The sequence below is a fragment of the Terrapene carolina genome, unplaced genomic scaffold (assembly GCF_002925995.2).
Source record: "Terrapene carolina triunguis isolate 2854851 unplaced genomic scaffold, T_m_triunguis-2.0 Scaffold84, whole genome shotgun sequence".
NCBI lineage: Eukaryota > Metazoa > Chordata > Testudines > Emydidae > Terrapene > Terrapene triunguis.
The window spans coordinates 16,033,023-16,055,120 of NW_020664435.1; the positions used below are offsets into that span (position 1 = coordinate 16,033,023).

At 42.0% G+C, this 22,098-nt stretch overlaps 1 protein-coding gene across 1 annotated transcript in view; it reads left to right on the forward strand.

The window, feature by feature from the left end:
- Window positions 1-868: 868 nt before the first annotated feature.
- Window positions 869-22,098, forward strand: part of CUNH7orf31 (chromosome unknown C7orf31 homolog) — a 35,078-nt gene continuing 13,848 nt past the window's right edge. Inside the window, exons 1-4 of the mRNA XM_029910991.1 lie at window positions 869-1,016; window positions 8,416-8,592; window positions 12,798-12,869; window positions 21,058-21,087. Of these exons, the coding sequence (XP_029766851.1) occupies window positions 883-1,016; window positions 8,416-8,592; window positions 12,798-12,869; window positions 21,058-21,087 (413 nt within the window). The 5' untranslated portion in view covers window positions 869-882. The remainder of the gene's footprint in view (window positions 1,017-8,415; window positions 8,593-12,797; window positions 12,870-21,057; window positions 21,088-22,098) is intronic.

The following is a 22,098-nucleotide window of genomic DNA, read 5'->3' on the forward strand; positions in this document are numbered from 1 at the left end:
GGATCTTTTGAGAGGCATGAGGATTCTGCCAGGAGCAGTAGAGTCCAGGTAGGGAGAGGACACTCATGTAGTTTATGATGCAGAAGGAGGGGGGAAGGACTTGTTGCTTTTCAGAGGGGATTCCTGCGCTGTGAGCCAGAGGAGCTTCATTGGGTGGAGAAGGGAAGCACAGGTGCTTACTCCCTGCCATCTTCTCCTGCATGCTTGAGTTGCTCCTATGAAATCAGCGTCGTAGCACTTTGCTCTCTGTAAATGACTGCACAAGGTTCCAGGCAGTGGAGAATCCTGTATTAATTCTGTTACATCACCTTTCATCCCAAAGTGCTTTCCATGCTCTATAGTCTATACGGTATGTTCAGCATCACTGAAATGCAGGGTGCAAAATGCCTTCCACTCAGCACACTGCACAAAAGTGGGAGGAGGAAAAGCTTGGCAACGGAGCAAACTCCTTCTGTTGTGAAATGTGTCATGGGATCATTAATGTCTATACACAGCAAGCAAGACTTTGAATTTTAAGGGTAAATCTGAAAAATAACGACTGAATCTTTTCAGAGTCCATATTCCATGGGAAGATTTTCTTTTCCCTGCCATTTGGTTAAAATGTATTTCTAGCTATTGTTCATTAGTTGAACAAAGCCATAGTGCTATACTTCTGTCTATAAACAATCTTTTTGTTCTTGTTTTACATTGTAATCTGATACAAGGGATCAGTTGCAGTATCAAAGTGGCCACTGTTTCCTTGGCTGAACGGTATCGGAGTTCAGCAGAAGCTACCTATGTTACTTGCTCAGACTGTATCCAGATGCACTGACTGTTTCTTTTGATGAGTTAATCTTTTATCCATGTAGCTTCCTTGCAGACCTCAAAGTGCAAATATGAAGCATGGAGCTGTTACACGGCCTGCCGTACTACTATAGAGAAAGGGAGGGAACAGACATATTATCGAAAACCTTAGAGTCGAATGAGGCACTGACTCCGCTGCAAATTCCTTCACGCCCAACTGTGTCCCAGGATAGGTAAGAAATAGCTACTGAAGGAAAATGTGTTTTGCTGAAAATTTTAAAGTCTTGGCACCAAACTCTGCTCCCACTTACACTAATGCAACACCATTGCTTTCAATGAAGTTACAAAATTTTAGCCCTAAGTATCTGTATCTATAAAATAGATTGCATAGGTTGAATTTTTGTGGCTTGCCATAAATTCTATAACAAAACTGTCTTACCTCAGTCAATATTTTACAGAGACAAATTATGGGGGAAATTATAGCCTTAGTTGGGGTGCCACACAAAACAGAATTTGGCTGTATAATTCTGGAAAGTCATACATCTCAGCTGCTCATTATTTAGGACAGTGATCCTTTTTGGATCCACATTTCTCACCTTTACACAGGTCCTCATGTTCTCCATTGTTCCTCTACATAGTATTTTATCTACAGAAATAGGAAACTAAATTATAGTTCCCATATCACTTAGAGCTTTGTGTTTTACTAGTTTTCATTGATTTTGTCCTTTAAAGGCTAGCATGCCCTATTAAGTCTTCAGCAGGAGCATATTTGATGTAATTGGATCATTCCTGTCTGTCAAACTGTATGCTGAGTCACCTGATTGAGGTATCTTCCCTAGTCAAGGTGCCGGCTGTTTCACTATCATCATGGCTTGCATTGTGAACGTATAATGTTCTAGAAGGTTAGATGAATCTGCATATGAAATGTTATAATGGCTGATGTACTTAAAATCTAGGAGAATTATAGGCCTTCTTATCCAAATCCCGTTGAACTCAGAGGAAAGACGCCCATTGATTGGACAGTGCCCCACAATAGGATGAGTTGGCTGGGCACAAAGGCCAAAAAACTAAGGGCACACACACTATAAAAGCAAGTAACGTTTACTGTTAAAAATAAGCACCATTTTTAGGCCCCTTCTACAGTACAAAACATTACAATGCTGAAGCATAGAAAAGAAACATGATCGTGACGCCAGCCATGTTATAATAAGTCATTTTCTGTGGATAAAAAAAAATGTTATGTCCACCCTAAGGGACCATGAGCCAAATTCTCTGCTGATATAGATGTGCAGACTTCACTGAACTCAGTAGAGCTACACCTATTATACCAGAAAAGAATTTGGCACCAGGTCTTAGCCTATATATCAATCAGGGTTGTAATACGTTTTTTTTTTAAAAAGATGCAAATAGGTATTTTCTAACAAGAAAAAAAATCTTAGAAAATGGTTGTTCTCAACTATTTTAAATAATACGTAATCTGAATTTTAATCATTATTAAAAGTCTGCACTCTTTACTGTGTTGAACTTCATGTATATCAATATATGTACTATACGTCTATTGCAGCTAGGGTGACCAGATGTCCCGATTTTATAGGGACAGTCCTGATTTTTGGGTCTTTTTCTTATATAGGCTCCTATTACCCACCACCCCCTGTCCCGATTTTTCACATTGGCTGTCTGGTCATCCTAATTGCAGCTGAGTAGTTTTAGTGTACTGTTATCTATGGTTAATGTTTGTCACCAATATTTGGGTTAATAAGCTGCCTCTAAATACTCTAAGGCTGTGTTTGTATGTTTACCGTAACTAATGGACAATTCATATCCCCCTAGAAACCAGAGCCTGAGGATTTCCTTTTGTGATCAAATAATCAGTTTCAGTAATGGTGTACTGGGCATTCAATAGGGTTAATTCAGTGTTGTTGTATAAATTCAGTGGATAAGTGGACACAAAGCAGGTTTTTATAGGCAGAGTTGGTAGTGCTGTCTATAGTTAAGGTTGGCTGACACTTGCCATTGTAAGACCCTGTTCTCAGTTGCTTATATCTTTGCCAAACTTTAATCATTTGGTCTAAAATTTTCCATCCAACGTGTCTTCCTCAGGCTGATTTTTTTTTTTTTGGCAAATTAGAGAAAAATATGATGTTTTGTCCATGTTAAAAAAATTATTTCAGCCACTTCATTGAGAAGCTCTATCACAGCCATGTTTTGGAGCAGGAATTTGAAATTTGGTAGGAAGGGTCACCCTGGTTCCATAGATGTGCCATTTGCTGTTACTATAAAAAAAAATCCAAATTTGGCCAAGTTATAAGCCTCTGAAAAATTTTACTTTGCACATGCTCAGTAAAGACTTATTAGATGATGGCAGCTGAAGTCTCTGAAGATTCTCTCTGTACTGGAGCAGTGGGGGCAGAGCCGGACTTTCCTGACAGTTGCTCCTTCCAGCTGATGCAGGCTGCTGAGGTGCTGGGCATTGGAACTAAGAGCATCTCCTCCCTCCCTCTCCCCCTACCCCTGGCACCAAAGTAACCTGACTCAGATGCAGAGATGACCAGGGTAGGTAGAGGGGCAGCACAGCACAGGGAGAAGAATTGGGCTGGTAGCTACAAGGGGCTGAGGGAAGGAAAACAGGGACTGACAGCCCGTGAGGGGGGAACAGGGACTGGTAACCAGTGTGGGGTGGGGGAGACTGAAATCAGATGAGGAGGTGGGGCAGTGTGGGGAGACTGGGAAAAGGAGAGTGGGACTGGGAGCAAGCCAAAGACTGAAATTGGATGAGGAGATTGAAATTGGCGGGGGAAGGTGTCTGGGGGAGGAGCTGGGATGAGGAGTCTTTACTTACATGGTCACATACTATTTCTTCCACAGGATGCCTGCTACTTTATTCCACCCTCCTCGGGTTTTGCACTGAGAACAGCTCACTGACCCCCAAAATCAGGCCCTGTGGATCTACAATAGGAGTGTTGGATCTAGTGCAGGCATAAAAGTGCGGGGTCTCTGATTGCTCTTACATATGCCTCTTGAGTTTCATATTAAAGCACAAATTGGATCATAATGCATATGCCCCTCAGTGTGTAAGTTACACCTGTTTTGCACACCCACTGGGACCGATTCGCCACTCCCTTTCACCAGTGCAAATTGGACATAAAAGGCTGTCATTCTGATTTACACTGGTGTAAATGATGATGCAAGGCACACAGCACCGGAGAGTCGTGCCCACTGAATTAGAAATCAATGTGAGTGACACCCAAGGCTGGGGCCCTAATCATACCCCAGACAGACTCACCACCGACACAGCTTTCTGCAGCATTTGGGTTTCCCTTGGAGATCTCAGTTTCAAGTACGGATCAAGTCAGAACCTGTTTTGTTTATGAGATCTGATGAGCTCACATCCTATAGCCCAATATTCATACACTGTTGGCATGAGCGCCACAAAACAAGAAAAATTTGCAGGCAAAAATACAGTTTAAATAAAGGATGCACTAGTAAACTGATGGCTGACTTGGCAACTTCATTTGATCAAAAGCAAGGAACGTCGTTTTTAGTTCTAAGTGTTACTCTTCCAGAATTTGACAATCAGAATTTAATATAATTCTAGAATCATTGAAGTTAAGGAGGGAAAATCCCGGTTAAGCCGTCTAGTTCATTTCTCTGCTGGTGCAGGATTGTTTCCTACTCTACATCTTTTTAACAGTTTGTCCAGTATCATTTTAGTTTGATATTCACTTGCAGAGACACAGTTTTGTTTGTGTCCGTGAAAACCATAATCCAATTGGATTGATATTGACTATAACTGTTCCTTTGTGTGAAAGACCGTAAACAGAAGCTTAACAAAGCCCTGTTTGGTTTCAGTGGGCAATCAGATTTATGTATCTTTGGGTGCGACGTTTGTCTTTTCTGTCTCAGGTTAAGTGGTTATTCTGCGTCTTAGTAACAGGTAGATAGAAGTCAGCATGAATGATTCATTAATGTTTCCTTTGGGTTCAGTTTACCACCTACTGACATGGCCAGCATACACAATGATTTGATATCTGGCTTCTAACCTTCAGGAACAAAACAAAACCTTAAACAGAGCTGTTGAAAAATTAGATGCTAACATTCATTCAGCTATTAAATATAGAAAAATGTTTTGATAACCCACAGGGTTCTGATAAGCACAGAGAGTTATTTTAATTTGTCCTGCAAGACAAACTCATTGCCTCATGAAGTTGCATCATGTTGTGACACGATGTCATGAAGGGATGACGTAGTATTGCAATACCATTTTGGCATGACACAGATGAGAAATTCTGGGAAATAAGTGATGCTACGGAGCTGGGCTGCCAGGGAATGATGTGGGGTGAAGACCAAAGTATAGGCTCTCTGTACTGATGGCCCTGGTCTCCCAGAGATCCCCCCCACCCTGCCGGAATCTATATAGATGCCTAGGAATCTTCCAGGTTTACAGTCTGCACCCCGTGGCCTTTCCTAATTGGATGATTTGAGGGAATTTCTGCAAGGGAATCCTTGCAGAGATTTTTCTCCCTCAAAGCCTCTTCCCAGTTTAAATGTGCAAGAGGGCAATTTGGCCCTTATATTACAAGGTACCGTATGCCCTACTGAACTTTCTGTGCTTTCACTGTGATCCTGTGTACTTTGGGAACAATATCAGTTCCCCTTGGAAAGCACTTAAAATTTCTTTATGTGGGCGTGCTGAGCTGTTTAAAAACTCTTTGCATGTATTTTCCGCTTCGGTGAAGCACTGATTACTTTTTACTCACCCCATGTTTGTGTATTTTATTCCATCAACAAATAAGAATACTGTGTTCTTACTACTTCTATGGTGCTCTTCATCAGAAGATTGCAACATAATTTATAAACATTAGTCACTTAAGCCTTATAAATAAGCTCTGAGTTAAATCAGGATTATTATTACCTGTTTTACAGTTGGACAAACCAAGGCACATCAAAATTAAGTGAGATACTCAAAGTTACATAATAATTGGCCTGTTTCTCCTGTCACTCTCACTGGTGTAACTCCAGTGATTTTAGTGAAGTTATTTCTGAATCATACCAGTTCATGACCAGGTCCACACTAGGAGCATTTTGTGGTATACTGCTTCAGTATACTATACCAGCAAAGCACTGCTAGTGTGAACAAAGCTCTGCTTTTGCCAGCATAGTTTATTCCAGCTTCCCTCCCCCAACACCTCCCCAAGTGAAATAAGATATACTGGCAAAAGGGCATCTTTGCCAGTATAACTGCATCTACGCTAGGGGCTTTTGCCAGCGTTGTCAGTCACAATCAGGGTGGATAAAAATCAATTATTTTTCTTGAAAAAATGTAAAAAATCAGATTTCTTACATTTAAATTGTTTTTTCTTATTTTGTTATTTAAATTATAAGAAGTTTTTCTTTAGAAAAAATAAACCTGCTTAAAATGGCATTAAATTTAACACAAAATAGGTTAGGCCTAAACTTATTCTAATCTCTTAAATCATTTAAATAAAAATAAATATGCTGAATCTATGAGCCTCTGTTCACAACTTTGATTTAAAGGCTGCCTTTCTACATAAAGAAAGAATCAGGGGAAAAATCCAACTTTTGAGACCAAGTTTTATAAATATGGCACAGTAGGACAGCCTAAGTAACTTACGAGACTGTCTCATGGTCCAGAGACTTAGGATACATCTACACTGCAATAACAGGCATGGCTGCAACTGGCCTGGGTCAGCTGACTCGGGCTCATGGTGCTTGGGCTGCACAGCTGAAAATTGTAGTGTAGACGTTCAGCTCGGGCTGGAGCCCACGCTCTGAAACCCTGTGCGCGGGGTAGGTCTCTCAGAGCCTAGGCTCCAGCCTGAGCCTGAACATCTACACTGCAATGTCTAGCCCCACAGCCCAAGCACCATGTGTTCAAGTCAGTTGGCTGGGGTCTGACACTTGGTGCTGCAGGATTTTTATTGCAGTGGACATTCCCGCAGACAAGTAGGAACTTAAGCTCCAGTCCCTTTCCCTTAGGCATATTTGAAAATTTCCCAAGCTGACCTCAAGTAATCAGTTTTATTCACTGACTACAGTTAATCCCTCTGTTTAATAAAACAATTACTCGTTAAAGTGAAACATGTTTTGATAAGAGAAGTTCATGTATGCAAAATAGTTCAGGTTGTTTAATAAAAATAAGTTTTCTGTGCTGTTGTTTGTGTTTAATTAAATTCCAGTTACCACCCTAAATGCAGCTTGACACAAATCCTGAGCAAAAAGTTAATTATCTAGTAAATAAGCAATATATCATTCACCATTTTCTAACATACTCAAATGTACAGTTAAGAATCTGAACATATTAAGTTATATAAGTGCTTAAATAAATGTATATTATCGTGTGCCCTCCTAGGCAGCAAAAACATGCACAAAATCTAGTGTAAAGCTTATATTTAGTTGTAAATCAACATGTTTTAATGGTTATATCAACCAGTCAGAGTGCAGCAGTCTTTAGAAAGTAACTGAAGTACAAATGGAAAAGTTGATTTAAATCCAGGCTTTCCATTTGGTGATGTAATCATGATTTAAATTGCTTTGATTTGAATCAATCCACCCTGGTCACAGTTATACCCCTGACTGACATAACTATGCCGGCAGAAGTCTGTAGTGTAGACACAGCCTTCGTGAGAGAAGAATCATGTCCACCTTGTTAGCAACAGGGCGGTAAATAGGACCCCGGAGACCTGGTTCCGAGTCCTTTGCCCTGCCAACTGGACATAACATAAACTCAAAAGATGAAGATGGCTGGTCCTTAGCACAGCAGTACAGCCAATCATTTTTGAGTTTGGGAGGGATCTCTGGACTCCTACTCGCAGGGCCAGTACACACATTTATTTATTGCTGCAATTTTAGAAGTATTTTTATGGGTCTGTTCAATGGAGAGGTTTTGGAGGAAACCACCATACCTGAGGGAAACTGAGTCTATGTTTTTCCAGCCTCTCTCCCCATCATTAAGAATGATAGGATAGGCTTTATGCCTGCATTATTACCTGGGAAATTCCTGCCAGATGAAAAAAAACAAGAGGAAAAGGAAGTGTGTAAAATGTTCACTCCGCTTGGTGCTCATCTTCACGAAACAAGTGAAGTAAACGACACACATGGTACTACAGAACTGTTGGTGATATAGACACACTGAATTATGCTGGAACTATTCAACTGTTCACAGAAACTTGTAACATATCTGATAGAGCTTGTATGCCCTGGTGGGCTGCAGGTACTAAAGAGTGGCATTTCTCACCCACTCTCTAGAGATGTCAGGGAAGATTTTCAAAAGCACAATTGTACTTAGACACCTAATTTGTACAGTCAATGAGAATTAGATGCCTTGCTACCATTTGGCTCTTTGAAAATCCATCAGCATATGAGTTTGTGTAGTGGTATTTAGCACCTAGAGGACAAGGCAGGTGATCCATGTTTCAGCAGCTCATACACCCAATGTATATTGCAGGAGGTCAGACATGCATGCAGCATATTGGCATATGCATTCACCTATCTTCTTCCTCCAGCCAATCAAAATATACTGGACTTGCTTCTGCTCCCAACTGGAGCAGGCTCATTATGACAGCTTTGGTCAAAAAGCTGCTGCTGTTTAAGAATATGATTTTTTTGTTTCAGATATGAGGAGTTAAGAGATTCACTTCAGTGGTGCAGGCTTCCATGGGGAACCGAAAGAGAATATGGAGGAATTGCACCGGTTTCATTGCCAGAAGATCATAGACCAAAGAATGAGCCTCCTTGTTTGTTTGCTAAAGGACATCAACATTATGGTTATGGTGGAGATTCCTGGCCCAGGTAGATTAGTTGCATGCTTCATACATTCCGATTTTTTAAAGTGTTGTAACCTAGAAACAGCTAATGGAATGCAATATATTTGGACAGTCTGGACAGCAATGCAGATTGAACTGTGTAGACAATTTGCATTCTGGAGATAGACTTTAAGTTACCCCCACTTTGGACAATGCTCTAACCTGTAGTGTGCCTGAGTTGTACTGCCCATTATCATTTACTGAAACTCTTGGCGCTTTGGATCTCTTCATTTAGTTTATTTTTTCCTATCATTTGGTAATGGTGTAGTATTTATTAGCTATTGTCCTAAACTTCCTCTGTGACATTAGATAAGTCTCACTCATGGCCTGATTTTTCAGAAGCGTTCAGCATCCACAAATCCCGCTGAAGTTAATGGGAACTGTAGGCTCTTGGCATTTTTCTGAAGGCTGCTCCGACTTACACCCAGCTTCTCCCAACCCCAGGAGCCATTTTGGGATCAAGGATAGACAGGGCATGCCTTCCGCACCCAGGGCTGAGAGAGGAGAGAATTCTACACTGCTCTTCACCATACAGGAATTCCCCTTTATGCAAAATGAGTGTCCAGGTAGCTGGGGAAGCTGGCTTTCTGGCTGCTTTGCACTGCCAGAATGTGGCCCATTAGCTTTATCTGAAAACTGCCATTCAGCCCTGCCTAGTCAAATTGAACAAGGCTCAGAATATATTTAGTGGTGCATTCCCTTGGCTCTCCCAGACTATCCTTCCTATCATTCTAAAAGGTAATTTCCTACAGGTATATGTGTGTGCAATGCAAAGGAGATAGATCACAGGTGTCTCCAAAGATTGCATAACCTCCAAGAAGTGTGTGGTGAAGTTCATTGAGCTTAGTGCCTCCAACACAAGTAGCCCCAGGTTCATCCTACTCCAAAACAGAGGAAAAAGAAAAATCTCTGAAAATCCTATTAAACCCAAGATAAGTAAACTGCATTATCCACCCTGAATATCTCACTCACTTTCTGGGTCTGCAGCACTAGCTGAGGAGCCTAGGCAAACGGATTTGACTTCGGAGATCTCAACCCTTTTGTAAAGGAATTATGAAGTAATGTTCAGTGGTGCTACTCTCTGCTAAATGAGGTGGGGAGGACAAAGAAGAGACAAGGCCATTGTCCTGTCCCCCCATCATGGAATCAGTTTTCCTTATAGAAATTGACTTTATGGTGACAGGTCCTTGGAATGACTCCGGACAAGAATTTTTATTGCTCTTGGGATTTTTTTTAAATATATAAATCCTAGACTTATTCAGTGTATAGACTCGCTGGGCTAGATCCTGGCCCATGCTTCATCCCATTCTGTTCCACTCTGGTGGTGGAAGGGGGACAGAAGACTAGCTTTAACAGTAAACTGGTCAGCATAGCCACCTGCTTTTAGCCTCCAGCATAAGAGGTGTTTCAGGAACGTACCAAGGTGGAAGGAGATCTGGTGATTGTAGGCCAGTTCAATGGCCCATTGGGGGCCATAACTGCAAGTGCTATTAGAGCAGCCCCGAGGTTGCTCTGAATTACAGGAGGAGCCCAAGTAGCCCCCAGATGCCCAGCAGAGCTACAATATATCTGAGGATTGGCCCTCAGATTTAAAAAATTCTCCCTAAACATTCATATCGCTACCCAAACAGAGAAGCAATGAAACCTAAAGGTTAATTATACATTGCCTGGAAAGTTTTATTTATGTACTTTTATCTATATCCTTCTCCACATTGTAGGGGCCAAGAGTATTAGTTTCTGGCTGTTGAAGCAGCATCCCTTTGCAGCTACCTTAGCAGGTTGATTCCAATTAAATTTACCAGGAGGGCAGGTTAGAAGTGTATTAAGTACTTATTACAGTACAATTTAATCTGGATCAGAAAGCGGAAAGTAGTAAAGATGCAAGGGAAGTACTTTAGAAATTTATGACTGTGCCCATAGTGGGGGAATGCCAGCACTGGAGGTATAAGAAGCCTGAATATATTTGCGCACACACACACACAAAATATGCAGCTTGTATTTAAAATACCAAGCAAAATTATTTAGAGTCTGAGATAGTTGATTTGGGTAATGGAGCTGTTGTCTGTTCGTGAGCCCTATACAAAAGTACTTGATTTTTTTTTTTAAATCCTACATTTAGGGGTTGGTTTACTTGTTTGTTTTTGTAAACGAGTATACTTCTACTTTGGTATCTCCTATGCACTTGTTTGGTCTACTGATAGGGAAGTATAGTGAACAGTATAAGTACTGTAGCTCCAAAATCTGTGGTTATAACCAAAATGCTTCGTTTTCCCAACCCAATTTATAAAATTTCAATAGAAAGTTTATGAAGGATAAAAAGTAGAAAAAGTATTTTTCCAGCACACTCCTGTCTAACAGATCTCTGGCTTTTAAATATTCTGGGTGGTTCCTTATAATGAAGTTGATGTGTGAAATGGAACACACCTTTTTAAGGAAGATTTAAGTTTCTGAGAAACTATGTATTGGCAGAGCTGGTTTTATGTGGAAAAAGAACTGAGGTAATGTGCAGTTTTCACCAGCAGATGTCAGTGTGCATTAATAATATAGGGAAGACCATATTGCAGAAGCATTGCATTATTTACAATTATTTATCCTCTTAGTGCTGGGGGATGCAGTTTCCAATACAAAATGTTCAGTTGTCAACTGACACAAAATGCATAGGAAGCCAAGATGTCTCCCTCTACAGACAAAACTAATGACTCCCTGCAGATGCATTGAACCAAAGGTTATTCTGATCCCTAACACCGTATCTCATTTACTGAGTTATTCCACTCGGCTGGAATAGTTACAAAGGCTGTGTGTATCTAAAGATGCATCTTTGCAGCATAATACTTTTGAAGTGTAAGTAAGACAAAAAATAAAAGTTCCAGGTCATCATAACATTTTTATTGTAAAGTTGAAAACAGAATTCACATCATGGAGATAGTTTATGTGCGGTGTTCTCATTGAGATCTGTGTTCAAGTCTAACATATCCCAGGACACTGAGTACAACTTGGCCAATTATCAGAAAAGACTTGTAGGTAGGTGGGCGGGTGGGACGGCTAATGCAAACATCACTAATCCGTAAGACTAGTCCCCTGCATGTGAGGTAGTCCACTGAATAGTGTTGAAAGCATTGCCTGACGGGAGTATGCATCCTGGCCTCTGAGACAGAAGTCAGGTGTCAGCAGTGGCTGCTAAATGGAAAGAAGGAAGGCAGTGACCCAATCCAGATTGGCTTTGGCAAAGAAAGAGAGAGTGCAGAGCACTCTGAATGTCATGGAGAGATTACTGGCAAGACAAGGTGGGTGAGGTAATAGCTTTTATAGGACAAACTTCTAATAAGAGATATTACCTCACCCACCTTGTCCCTCTAATATCCTGAGATCAACATGGCTACAACAACACTGCATGAAGAGATGATTGTCAACTTTCCAACAACCCCAAACACCATATTAAGCCAAGCAGAACAGACCAACACATGCCCTGCTATTCTGAACCAACATTTTCCTCTCTCTTCTTCCAGACCATGTCTCCTCTTCTTCTATGTAAGCTTAGCCTTTGCACGTGGAGGTCAGAAGCCCCAAGGCTGTTCTAACTCCAGGGGTAACATTACCAGTTAAAATTGGTTACTCTGACTGTATGTTCTTCAGTTTGGCTGTCCCTCTTGCTCTACTTTTCTCTGTCCTGCCCCATGCTAACTGCTGATAACCAACATCTGTTCCATCAGAGGCAGCTAAGATGCTGTCATCTCACTCAGAGGTCATGTGTCTTTTCAGCAGCAACAAAGACCACTGAGAAAGGTCCCGTTTTTCTGCACACTAAGCGTCTGACTCTGCCAGCCCATTGACTTCAATGGGAGTAGAGGATGCTTGGCATCTTCTATGAAATGCTCAACCCCTCATAGGATCGGGCTCTAAGGGCTTGATCCTGTGCCCATTGAAATCATTGGCAAAAGTACTTGACACTTCTGAAAATCAGGCCCTGTGTAACTTAAATGTTAAGGTCTGAGTGATAGTAAATATCTACATTTCAGTATCTCTGAATTTGGTGGTAAGGGCAGTCTGTGGACTGCAGGCAAAAATTACATACCATGTCTACATTTCTTACAAGAAAAAAAATCAGTATGTGTTTCCTGGGATTTTTATAACCAATAAGTAAAATGTTGTTTTGTGTTTTTTTTTTTTTTGTCTTTCTCTCTCTTTATGCAGAGGTCTTCCCATTGAACAGTATTATGACGTAACCCAAATGAAAAAAAGTGATGTCCGTATGAATGATGATCTGTAAGTTTCATTACAGCATAGACCAGATAATTTATTTAGTGTGGCAAATGTAATGACAAGCTAAATATTCATTCCTCCTTAATGACCCTGTGGATTAATGTTTATTATGAAATATGACCTTTGTATAAAATGTGGTTGGTCAGTGACTACAGAAAACACACACAATTTGGAAGGAAGTTCAGAATGAGGTATCAGTGCCCCACTCAGTTTAGTATCTCTTGAGCAATGAGATTTTAATTGGTTTTATTGATTTGTCAACCGGTGTCGCTCAGAAATACTCTCTCCTACTAGGCAGAGTCCCGATTAGCAGAGAATAGCACTGAGCTAACCATGACATCGTGTGTGCATCATATTAAAGTTTTCTCTGGTATCTTTAGGTGTATTTTAAGCGGAGGTTTGACTAAGATATTGTTTCCTTTTTTTCACTGCTATTTAAAAGAGTAGTTGGTTTCCTTGAGATTGAATGCTGCCGGTTAAATCTGCAGTACACCGTTTTGCCACTTGATGGCACCAACAAAACACTGAAACTTGCAGCTCAAAACCCAAAATGTTTAGGTTAATGTAGCAGTAGTTATGAGTTTAAACCCTCAAAAGTCAGGAAATTAACAAGTTAAGGTCCTCACAACAACATTAACTTAGCAGTGTTGCATATCCTGTATGCTTAGTTATGTAGTTAGGGCTAAGACTGTATTAACTTCCCTCCACAGGCCAGATAACCCGGGGAACAGTGTGTGATTCACCCTCACCCCTTCCTCCGCAGGGTTGCCATCTCCGAGATTCAGAAAAACTGGCCCCGCTACCACCACCAACAAAAAGGGTCCTAGTGCCAACAGTAGCTAATTATTATCCCACACCTGTGGTCACAGCCCTCTCTTTGGTCACCTAGACACACAGGTGCCCGTTCCTCTGCCCGCATGAGCTTCTACACCCGCCCACTCACAGAAGCTTCAGTTCTTGAGGGAGCCCCACTACTGTCCCCTCTCAGGAGCCTCCGTTCCTTATCCCTCCCTGATGATGAGCCTCGGTCTGTCTTGCTTCCTGGTCCCCAATGCCAGGAGGAGCTGCTACGGCTCAGCAGGTTGAGGGGCCAGCACACAGAGGCTGGTGCCAGCTGTGCTCCCAGCCAAGTGATGTGCAGTCGTTACAAAACCACTGCACGGCCCCATGTACCTGTAGTGAACAGGGAATGCTGGTCCCAAGGGGTGGGGGGAGCACACTAAATCTTTTCACTGGCAATGCAATACAAAAACCAGCTAGGCTGATTAAAAGCCAGCCAGGTGGCAAGCAACCCTCCCTTCCCATCTATAATGCCTGCCAAATTCCAAAGTATGCTACCCCCTTGGGCATTTTGTGTGAGTCCACGAGGGCTGGAAAGGCAGCAGAACTACCCCAGCTCTGCTGTATGAGGGTGAAGACAGGCCACAAAGGAGCTACAAAAGGTGAATCTGCAACCCTGTGCCCCAGGGTGTAGCGCTGTGTGCTGGCTGCCTCCATGGCACCACGCAACAGGGACTTGAAAGTAGGCCAAGGGAGGGTGGGTTTGGTAAACTGAAAGTGTGTGTTGGCCAAAGCCCACCTTTACTAGGCCTTGACCGATAATGCAGCCTAGAGGCATTGGCTGTGCAGATCTTGCGAACTGTGACTGCAGGTCGTGAGGAGAAATCTTACCTTACAAGTTCTGCATATTAACCCCCCCCCCACACACACACACACACACACAGCATGTTTGCTTGAGCTTTGCACAAGTGACAAGGATTTGTCCTTAGTGTGGGGTTTTGTAATTGCTGGTGCATTTGGATACTGGTGTAATACAAGTATCTATGCACACTGAGCTCAGCCCTGCCAATCTTTGCACTATACCCCAGCAGGTATGCAAGAAATGCAGGATCAGGCCCAGTGGATTAAAGATAAATAAGAGTTTCATCTTTAACTCAGTCTTTTTCTTTGGGTGGGTTTCAGATCGCCTCTCATTCACCTGGAATGTTCAGCCAGCTGACTTGGTTTTATTTTACACTTCATGGGCCTAATCCATTTCTGATGTAACTTCATTGATTTCACGAGAATGACACCAGGCAAGGATTTGGCCCCTTATATTTTGATGGCCACATGAATGCCTTGTAAATTGTAATTCTTATTGGAGAGAATTCACTCTGCCTGCATAAAGGATGGGACAACAGGTGAAGTATGGGAGGGTTGTGGAGTGAAATCCATCCCCAACCCAAGGCACAGAACAGCTACTCAGGCAACAGCTTCTTCCACCTCTTCCACTGTATCCTCATAATCCCAAATTCAGTCGTTCCTATTCTGGCCCACCCCAAGTGCAGGCACTGAGGTTGCTCCCCTTAGTGTACTAGCCCCACTCTGCATGCTTGTTGGCCCATGACCCCTTTCCAGGGACTGCTTTGGGCAGGCTACATGAGGGGAGGAGGCATGTTGCCACAGGGACAGATCACTATCTGGCCCAGTGCATACTGAATAGAACGCTGCCGTGGCCCAGGGATGTTTTAGTTGAGAGTGCATTGATAAATTTTCTTAATTATTTTTAAAATTAAAATGTAACCTGAAAGAGAAGGCTTCCGATGTTTCTATGCTCTTTTTAATATTTCAGTCTCTGTTCATCATTTCCATAAGATCATATTTACTCATATTTCATACTTGAAAGAATTTTTTTTTATGTTGTAAAGAAAGAGCAGATCTTTTTTAAAATGCCTAGAAAATTTGTCACATTCATACTCACAGGTCTTTCAGAGCGAAGACATTTATGTAACTTTCAGTACTTTCCCTGCGGTATCAAACTGTAAGATGGCGATAGCCTTGCGAAATCTGTGTTGAAAACCACTGGCTGAGTGCTGCTCTGGAGACTTACTAGAGAGCTCTTAATACTCGGTGTATTGACATTATAGCTTGTGATGGCTCTTTTGAGCCATTACAGTCTCTCATGGAAAATGAGTCACTGTGCATTTGCAGTAACTAGATGTCATATACCATAATGGGATTACTGTGCATTTGTCATAACCACAAATCCTTATGTAGTTTTGCATGACAATGAATGGCTTTGCATATACAGGAACTGCCTTTCAAAATGAATGAACACTGGGCCATATCTTTCCTCCCGGTTAAAAACATACAGAGGAGAACAAGGTAATCAGCCCCTCGCGGGAGCTCTGATGTGCCACCAGAGACCCACATTTACCCTCCCAATCCAAGGGATTCTGTGCAAGGGGTAGGGCCACAAAAATCCATCTAGGCCTTGTAGAAAATCCTTCTCCTCATGCCAGTGATCCGGGGCTCACTAGATAATGGTATGTCCAGCCACACTCCTCTCTGGTCCTGCCCCCACACCAGTGTCAGCCTCACAAGCTTGCAATTGTCGCACCATTGGCTGCCAGTTATTGCCTGTGATCCATCCCAAAGGGTCACTGAGTGCGTAGGATGAGTAAATGCCATTTCTAATCTATTTAGATTTTTCACACAGACTTAGTATTCAGGAGTGGTGGAATGTACCACTTAGAGCGGCCATTCCTCAAGTCCATCCCCCACCATCACAACCTGACCCTTTCCTACCACACTCAGCTGACTGCCTCCAGGCAGCCCATTTTCTACAGAGGCGCTCAAAGGGCATGGGAGGGTTTGGGGGGAGACATCCCAAGAAGCTGCCTTCGAGCTGTGTCCCCCAGTAGTATTTCTGAACTGTTAAGCCGCCACCCCACTGCACCATACAGTGAAGGGAGCTGAAGGAATTATTGTTTCCAAAAACTACAAAAGTACGCAAAGCCAATACTTTGAATAGACTAGCTGTCTCTGAAAAGAAACCATGTCTGTGCCCTGATGTACAAAAATTGGTGTGGCTACTACTAGCTCATTGCCCCCCGTATGCTCGTTGCTGTACACATATGACAGCATCCGTCTTGACCAACCAGGGATTGAATTGAGGACTTCTAGAGCTAAAAAGCAGAGTCTTTACAGCTTGAGCCAGGCCCAGTAGCTGGGGGCTGTAACAGACCCATAGCTGTTGTGGCCTGCTCATAGAGGGAGGGGAACCTGTAACATACACTGACCAGTGGATTACACAAACATATGGTATCCCAAGGCATATACAGTCTAATACGATCTGAAAGCAAAACTTCTGTTCTGCACTTTTATAACATGAAAAAGGAGAAATAATTTAAACAAAAATTTCAGATCAGAGTAAATTTTAGGCTGACTATAAACTCCACGAACACACAAATATAAGTAAAAGTCAACAGTCCCATAACTATCATTCCTCTATTATAAGTGTGAGTAAATAGGCACACTGTACTTTTCTTTACAGATTGCATGTAATATTCTGATAGAGCTGGTTAGTTTGAAGGACTATAACGTGTGACATATATATAAGGCCAAATTCGGTTCCTGGTTGCACCTGTGTAAATCTGTTACAATGCTTGTGAACTCTAGCATAAACCCAAAGCAACTCCAGTGAAGATATTGATGTAACTGGGACAGCCAAATTTGGCCCAATTACTATCCCCTTCCTGTCTCTTTTAATGGCATAGGCCCACATTTTCAAAAATATCCACTAATTTTGAGTGCCTTCAGTGTTTGGTTCCCGAATTTGAGATTTGCATCTGAAGAAGTGAGGTTTTTTACCCACGAAAGCTTATGCCCAAATAAATCTGTTAGTCTTTAAGGTGCCACCGGACTCCTTGTTGTTTTTGAAAAATGAAGGCACTCCAAATTAGTGGACGCTTCTGAAAATGTGAGGTTCAGGCTTTTTTGGTTGTTTATGTACTCAGGCCCTAAAAGCTTCTATAAAGTACGTTCTGCTATTGAAAGTGCAAGTTTACTGCTACTTTCTTACTGCCTAGAGTTTAGATATTCCAATGTTGAGTGCTGTAGAAACAGCTACAAATAAATAATCCTCCCTCCCCAAAGCACATATGGGACTGACTCTCCTCTTGCTTACATGGGAGTAAATCAGAAATAGCTCCATTGAAGTCAGTGGAGTTACACTCATGTAAAACCAGTGCACCTGAAAGGAGAATCATCCCTATGCTGGTATTCACACAATTTCATCTGCCTGTGGCCAGAAAATTAATTTATCTAACTGAAGAGGTGAAAAACTAAATATAAGTATTAGTAGGATGAATAAACTTTTAAAAATTGCATTTGGGTAAATGCAGTTATTTCTATAACTGCTTAGATTCCCAAGGCAGGCCCAGAGCTGTAATTACCAAGCATGTCCTGAAAATCCAAGTGGTTACAAAAATAACAGTATGTAAATGATTGTCAGAATTTGACATTTGTTGAAGTCCTATGATCTCTGTAACTATCGCACATAAAAAGAAAAGCAATTATCTTTGTTCATTTTAGTGGAGGCACGAGTTAGCTTGTGACGAAATTTTGTGAGATATCACATCACACAGTGATTATACTGAGTGTTACTGTCTGACACGACCCTCTCCCCACATTTTCTGTTTAGTGATCAAAAGTGAAATGGCCTTAAAAACAGATCCATAATTGACCATGCTTTGCATTTAAGATATGAAACAGAACTAACAAGGAGATGAATTGTACAGGCTTCTCCAATTCATAGGTTTAACAGGAATCCGAGATTATCTCAAAAGGGAAAATATGGAAATTCAGGGTTTTAATGATTGGCTGTCCTTCTGGGGCAGGGAGAAAACCCTAAAAAGGGTTTCATTTGCCCAGAGAGCAGGAATCCCTCCAGAAACCCCTCTAGATACACATGTCCATAATATTCCAGTGTTCTCACTCTGTCTTTTCCTCTTCAGAGATCAGCAGCCCTGTGCAAAAGTCAAATCCATATGCTTTAGATCCTATACTGCCTGACAGACAGCTCTTCAATTAAATAAACAATAATTCATGCTAATACCTTACATAGTGCTCTTATACAGTGCTTTTTTATCAGTAGATCTCAAAGCACTCTACAAAGGTCAGTATTTTATCCCTATTTTACAGATGGAGAAACTGAGGCAGGGAGCAGTGACATGACTTGCCCAAGGTCACCCAGCAGGCCAGAGGCAGAGCCAGGAGTAGAACCTGGCTATGGGTACCCCCATAGTGACTGATGTGAAGTAATGACATAGCTCTGGGACAGCAGGCATGCTGTCTAATTACAAGAGCCAGTGTTAGTAGGACTTCTAAGGGCATGTCTACACTACAATCTTAAGTCCACCTATGTTAGGTAGACTTACAGCCACCGCAGTCTGATGTCCTGGGGCTTCTCACCTCCAGCAGGGAGATCCGCACCCGGAGTCCGGTCAGCTGCTGTGCTCCTGGGGGGGAGTGGAGAGCCAGGACCCCGGGGGGCAGCAGGGCTGACATTGGGGAGCCCGGGTGGCTGTCCAAGCCGGGAGCTTGGGTAGCAGCCCAGCTTGGAGGGAGACCGCGCAGCAGCTGGGCTGGGGAGCTGGGAGCCAGCTTTCTTGTCAATTTTATGGAGCTCTATAGAGACACTGCATTGCCCTAATTACACGGAAATAAGCCCTATCTCTCTCTTGAAGATGGAGTTATTATGTCGGTGTAGTATGGCACATCGGCGGAAGCAAGACGGTAGTGTAGACACTGACATAGGTCGACATAAGCTGCCTTATGTCAACCTAACTGTAGTGTAGACCAAGCCTAAATATCAGTAGCATTGCAATCACATGAGAATAGGGCCTGATCTCCTTAGCGACTCTTTCTCCTGACGTCAATGGGCTTGAGATCATGTCCTTAAAGCAGAAGAGAAGCAAGGGGAGAAGGAGATGCAAAGGAGGAGATGATACGGTCAGAGAGAGTAATGGAGATCATAGGGGTCAGAAAATACAAAGAAAAGAAAAGATAAAAATAAGGGGGAGAAAAGGGAAAAATCCATTCTGCCTACCTTTGAAAAAGTCAGTGCAGGAGTTGGGATGTGAAATCTAAATATACTGCATCCACTGAGCTTCCTCTTTTATGGAAGAAAGATGTTAACCGCAGCCTGAAACCATCCTGGTTAGTCTTTAATTGTTCTCCATTTTTCCAAGGACAGACGTCCTATGTGGACACATAGGTGCTGGAACTAGGGGTACTGGGGGTGCTGCTGTAGCCCCTGGCTTGAAGTGGATTCCATTATATGCAGGGTTTACAGTTTGGTTCAATGGCTCTAAGCACCGCCACTATACAAATTGTTCCAGCACCCCTGTGTGGACAATTTCTGAAACGTGCTTTAATCACAAGCCCCTGTTGTGCATAGCTGCTTGAAAAAGAGGCTGACATGACAAAATCTCCTTGGTATTATGAATTTAGGATAACATTAGGCCACGGAGCGAGCAGCACAACTCCCACTGGTCCTCGGCCCTTCATTCTGAACAATACTCTCTTGAGAGACATAGAGAACAATCAACTGTACAAATGATGTTTTGTGCATTTCTCTATTTCGAGGACCTGGGAACTTAATACATTGTCCCTTGAAATATCCGGAGGTCCCCAAACTGTGGAGTGCACTCCCTAGGGGGTGCTGAGGAACATTGCGGGGGAGGAAGAGGCACTACTGGGACCCAGGCTAGCCCCCATGGGGGGCAGGAAGGGAGTGCCACCCAGCTAGATTGTGTCATATATACAGCATTCTCCAGTTTTGAAAGACTTTCTGATTCTTGCAGAATAAGTCTAGGACTCCTTCTGGCTTGATGGTAGAGCCAAGAGACTCAGTGATTAAAGTTTTGCTCTCCAGAATTAGTGTTTTCCTCCACCTTACTGCTTTAAAAAAAAGTCTCTACCATGAATAATAAAAAATATATCATTGAAAAATGAATATATAATTTCTCCACTAATACTGTGAAATAGAGTGGATATATTTTCAGATTTTTCTGTTTTGCATTACTGATAAAAAGGGTTCAATTTTTTAAAAGTACTAGCGAGTGATGTTTACTAAGGCAGAGCTCGTTACAAGGAAGTGTCAGAGGTTGATTATTTTTTTCCTGTTTCTTCTAAAATGACACACCCACACCACCCATTGAGCTTTTATATTTTGGCACCTAAACATGTAAAGGACTTTCACACCCAGAGACTGATATCAGTGAGAGTATTATCTGTGTTTATTACATATTAATTTGTCTCTAATGTTTGTTGATTGTACTGATTTAGATAAAAAGGGGAGAGGGAATCACAATGAATATGGATCACTCCAAATTAATCACCTAATATTTTCTTTTCTCTAATACAGGCTTCCTAAACCTCCAGATAATTCAGTCGAGTAAGTTTATATCACTTATATTGTACCTTTTTCTTTGTGCCTCAAAAGAAAGGCAGTTCCTCTATTTTATATCCGCACTGATATAGTTTAAGTACTCTGGCAATAGATAAGGGGAAAGTTAGCACTAGTAAATAAAGAGAGATCTCACTACAGAATGAACACATACAATGGTAAATTTATTAGTTCTTGTCCAAAGCACCCCGCCCTCTTAGCAGGTGTTGATCTTGCTGGCTGATGGCTAAGGTCTAAATGCATTTTGCTGATTCACTCTTGCTAATGCCACATATGATACTTTCTCTGGGTTATGAATGACCTTGTTACTCTTCTGTTTTAGCAAAAGAGATTTGTTGGTGTTAAACTGAGTAACAACTCCCTGTCACCCCAGCTTGTTAGCTAGCCAAACAAACTCCCTGGGGCCTTTCCCAGCCCTCTTTGCCTTGCAGCTAACACTTGATACACCCTAGCCCCCAAGCCCCTTGGAAGAGCCTGTCAAGTCTGGTGTCTCCAAAGAGACAAAATACACAGCCTGTTGATTCAGCTGAGCATTCACACCTTACTCTAATACAACAGCATTGAGATGACTTGATAATAAAACAAGAAAAAGTTTATTAATAAAGAACAGAGATGTAAGTGACACTAAGCAAAGATAATAGAAACAGAAATGGTAACAAATAAAACAAAAGTTTAACTCACCTCTAAGGGACTACATGTAACCTTAGCAGGCTCCAACCATTGTCAAAAGCAGTTTTCTCACCTACAGCCATTTCTCAATGTCACCAACCCACATGGCTGGGATCCATCGTTCATAGATGCAAAGAGCGCTGACCTCTTTATTCCCTCAGGGATGGATCCAAAATGTCTTTTGGCTTCTCTTTAAATTCCTCAAAGTTTATTGTTTTTGTCAGCAAAGTCAGGATGAACCCCTGGGGTTCAGACTACTCGTGTCTTCCCATCCTGATTTCACATCCTTGCGTTAATTTGCTCCTCCTGCGTGCCTCCCATGCAAACGAA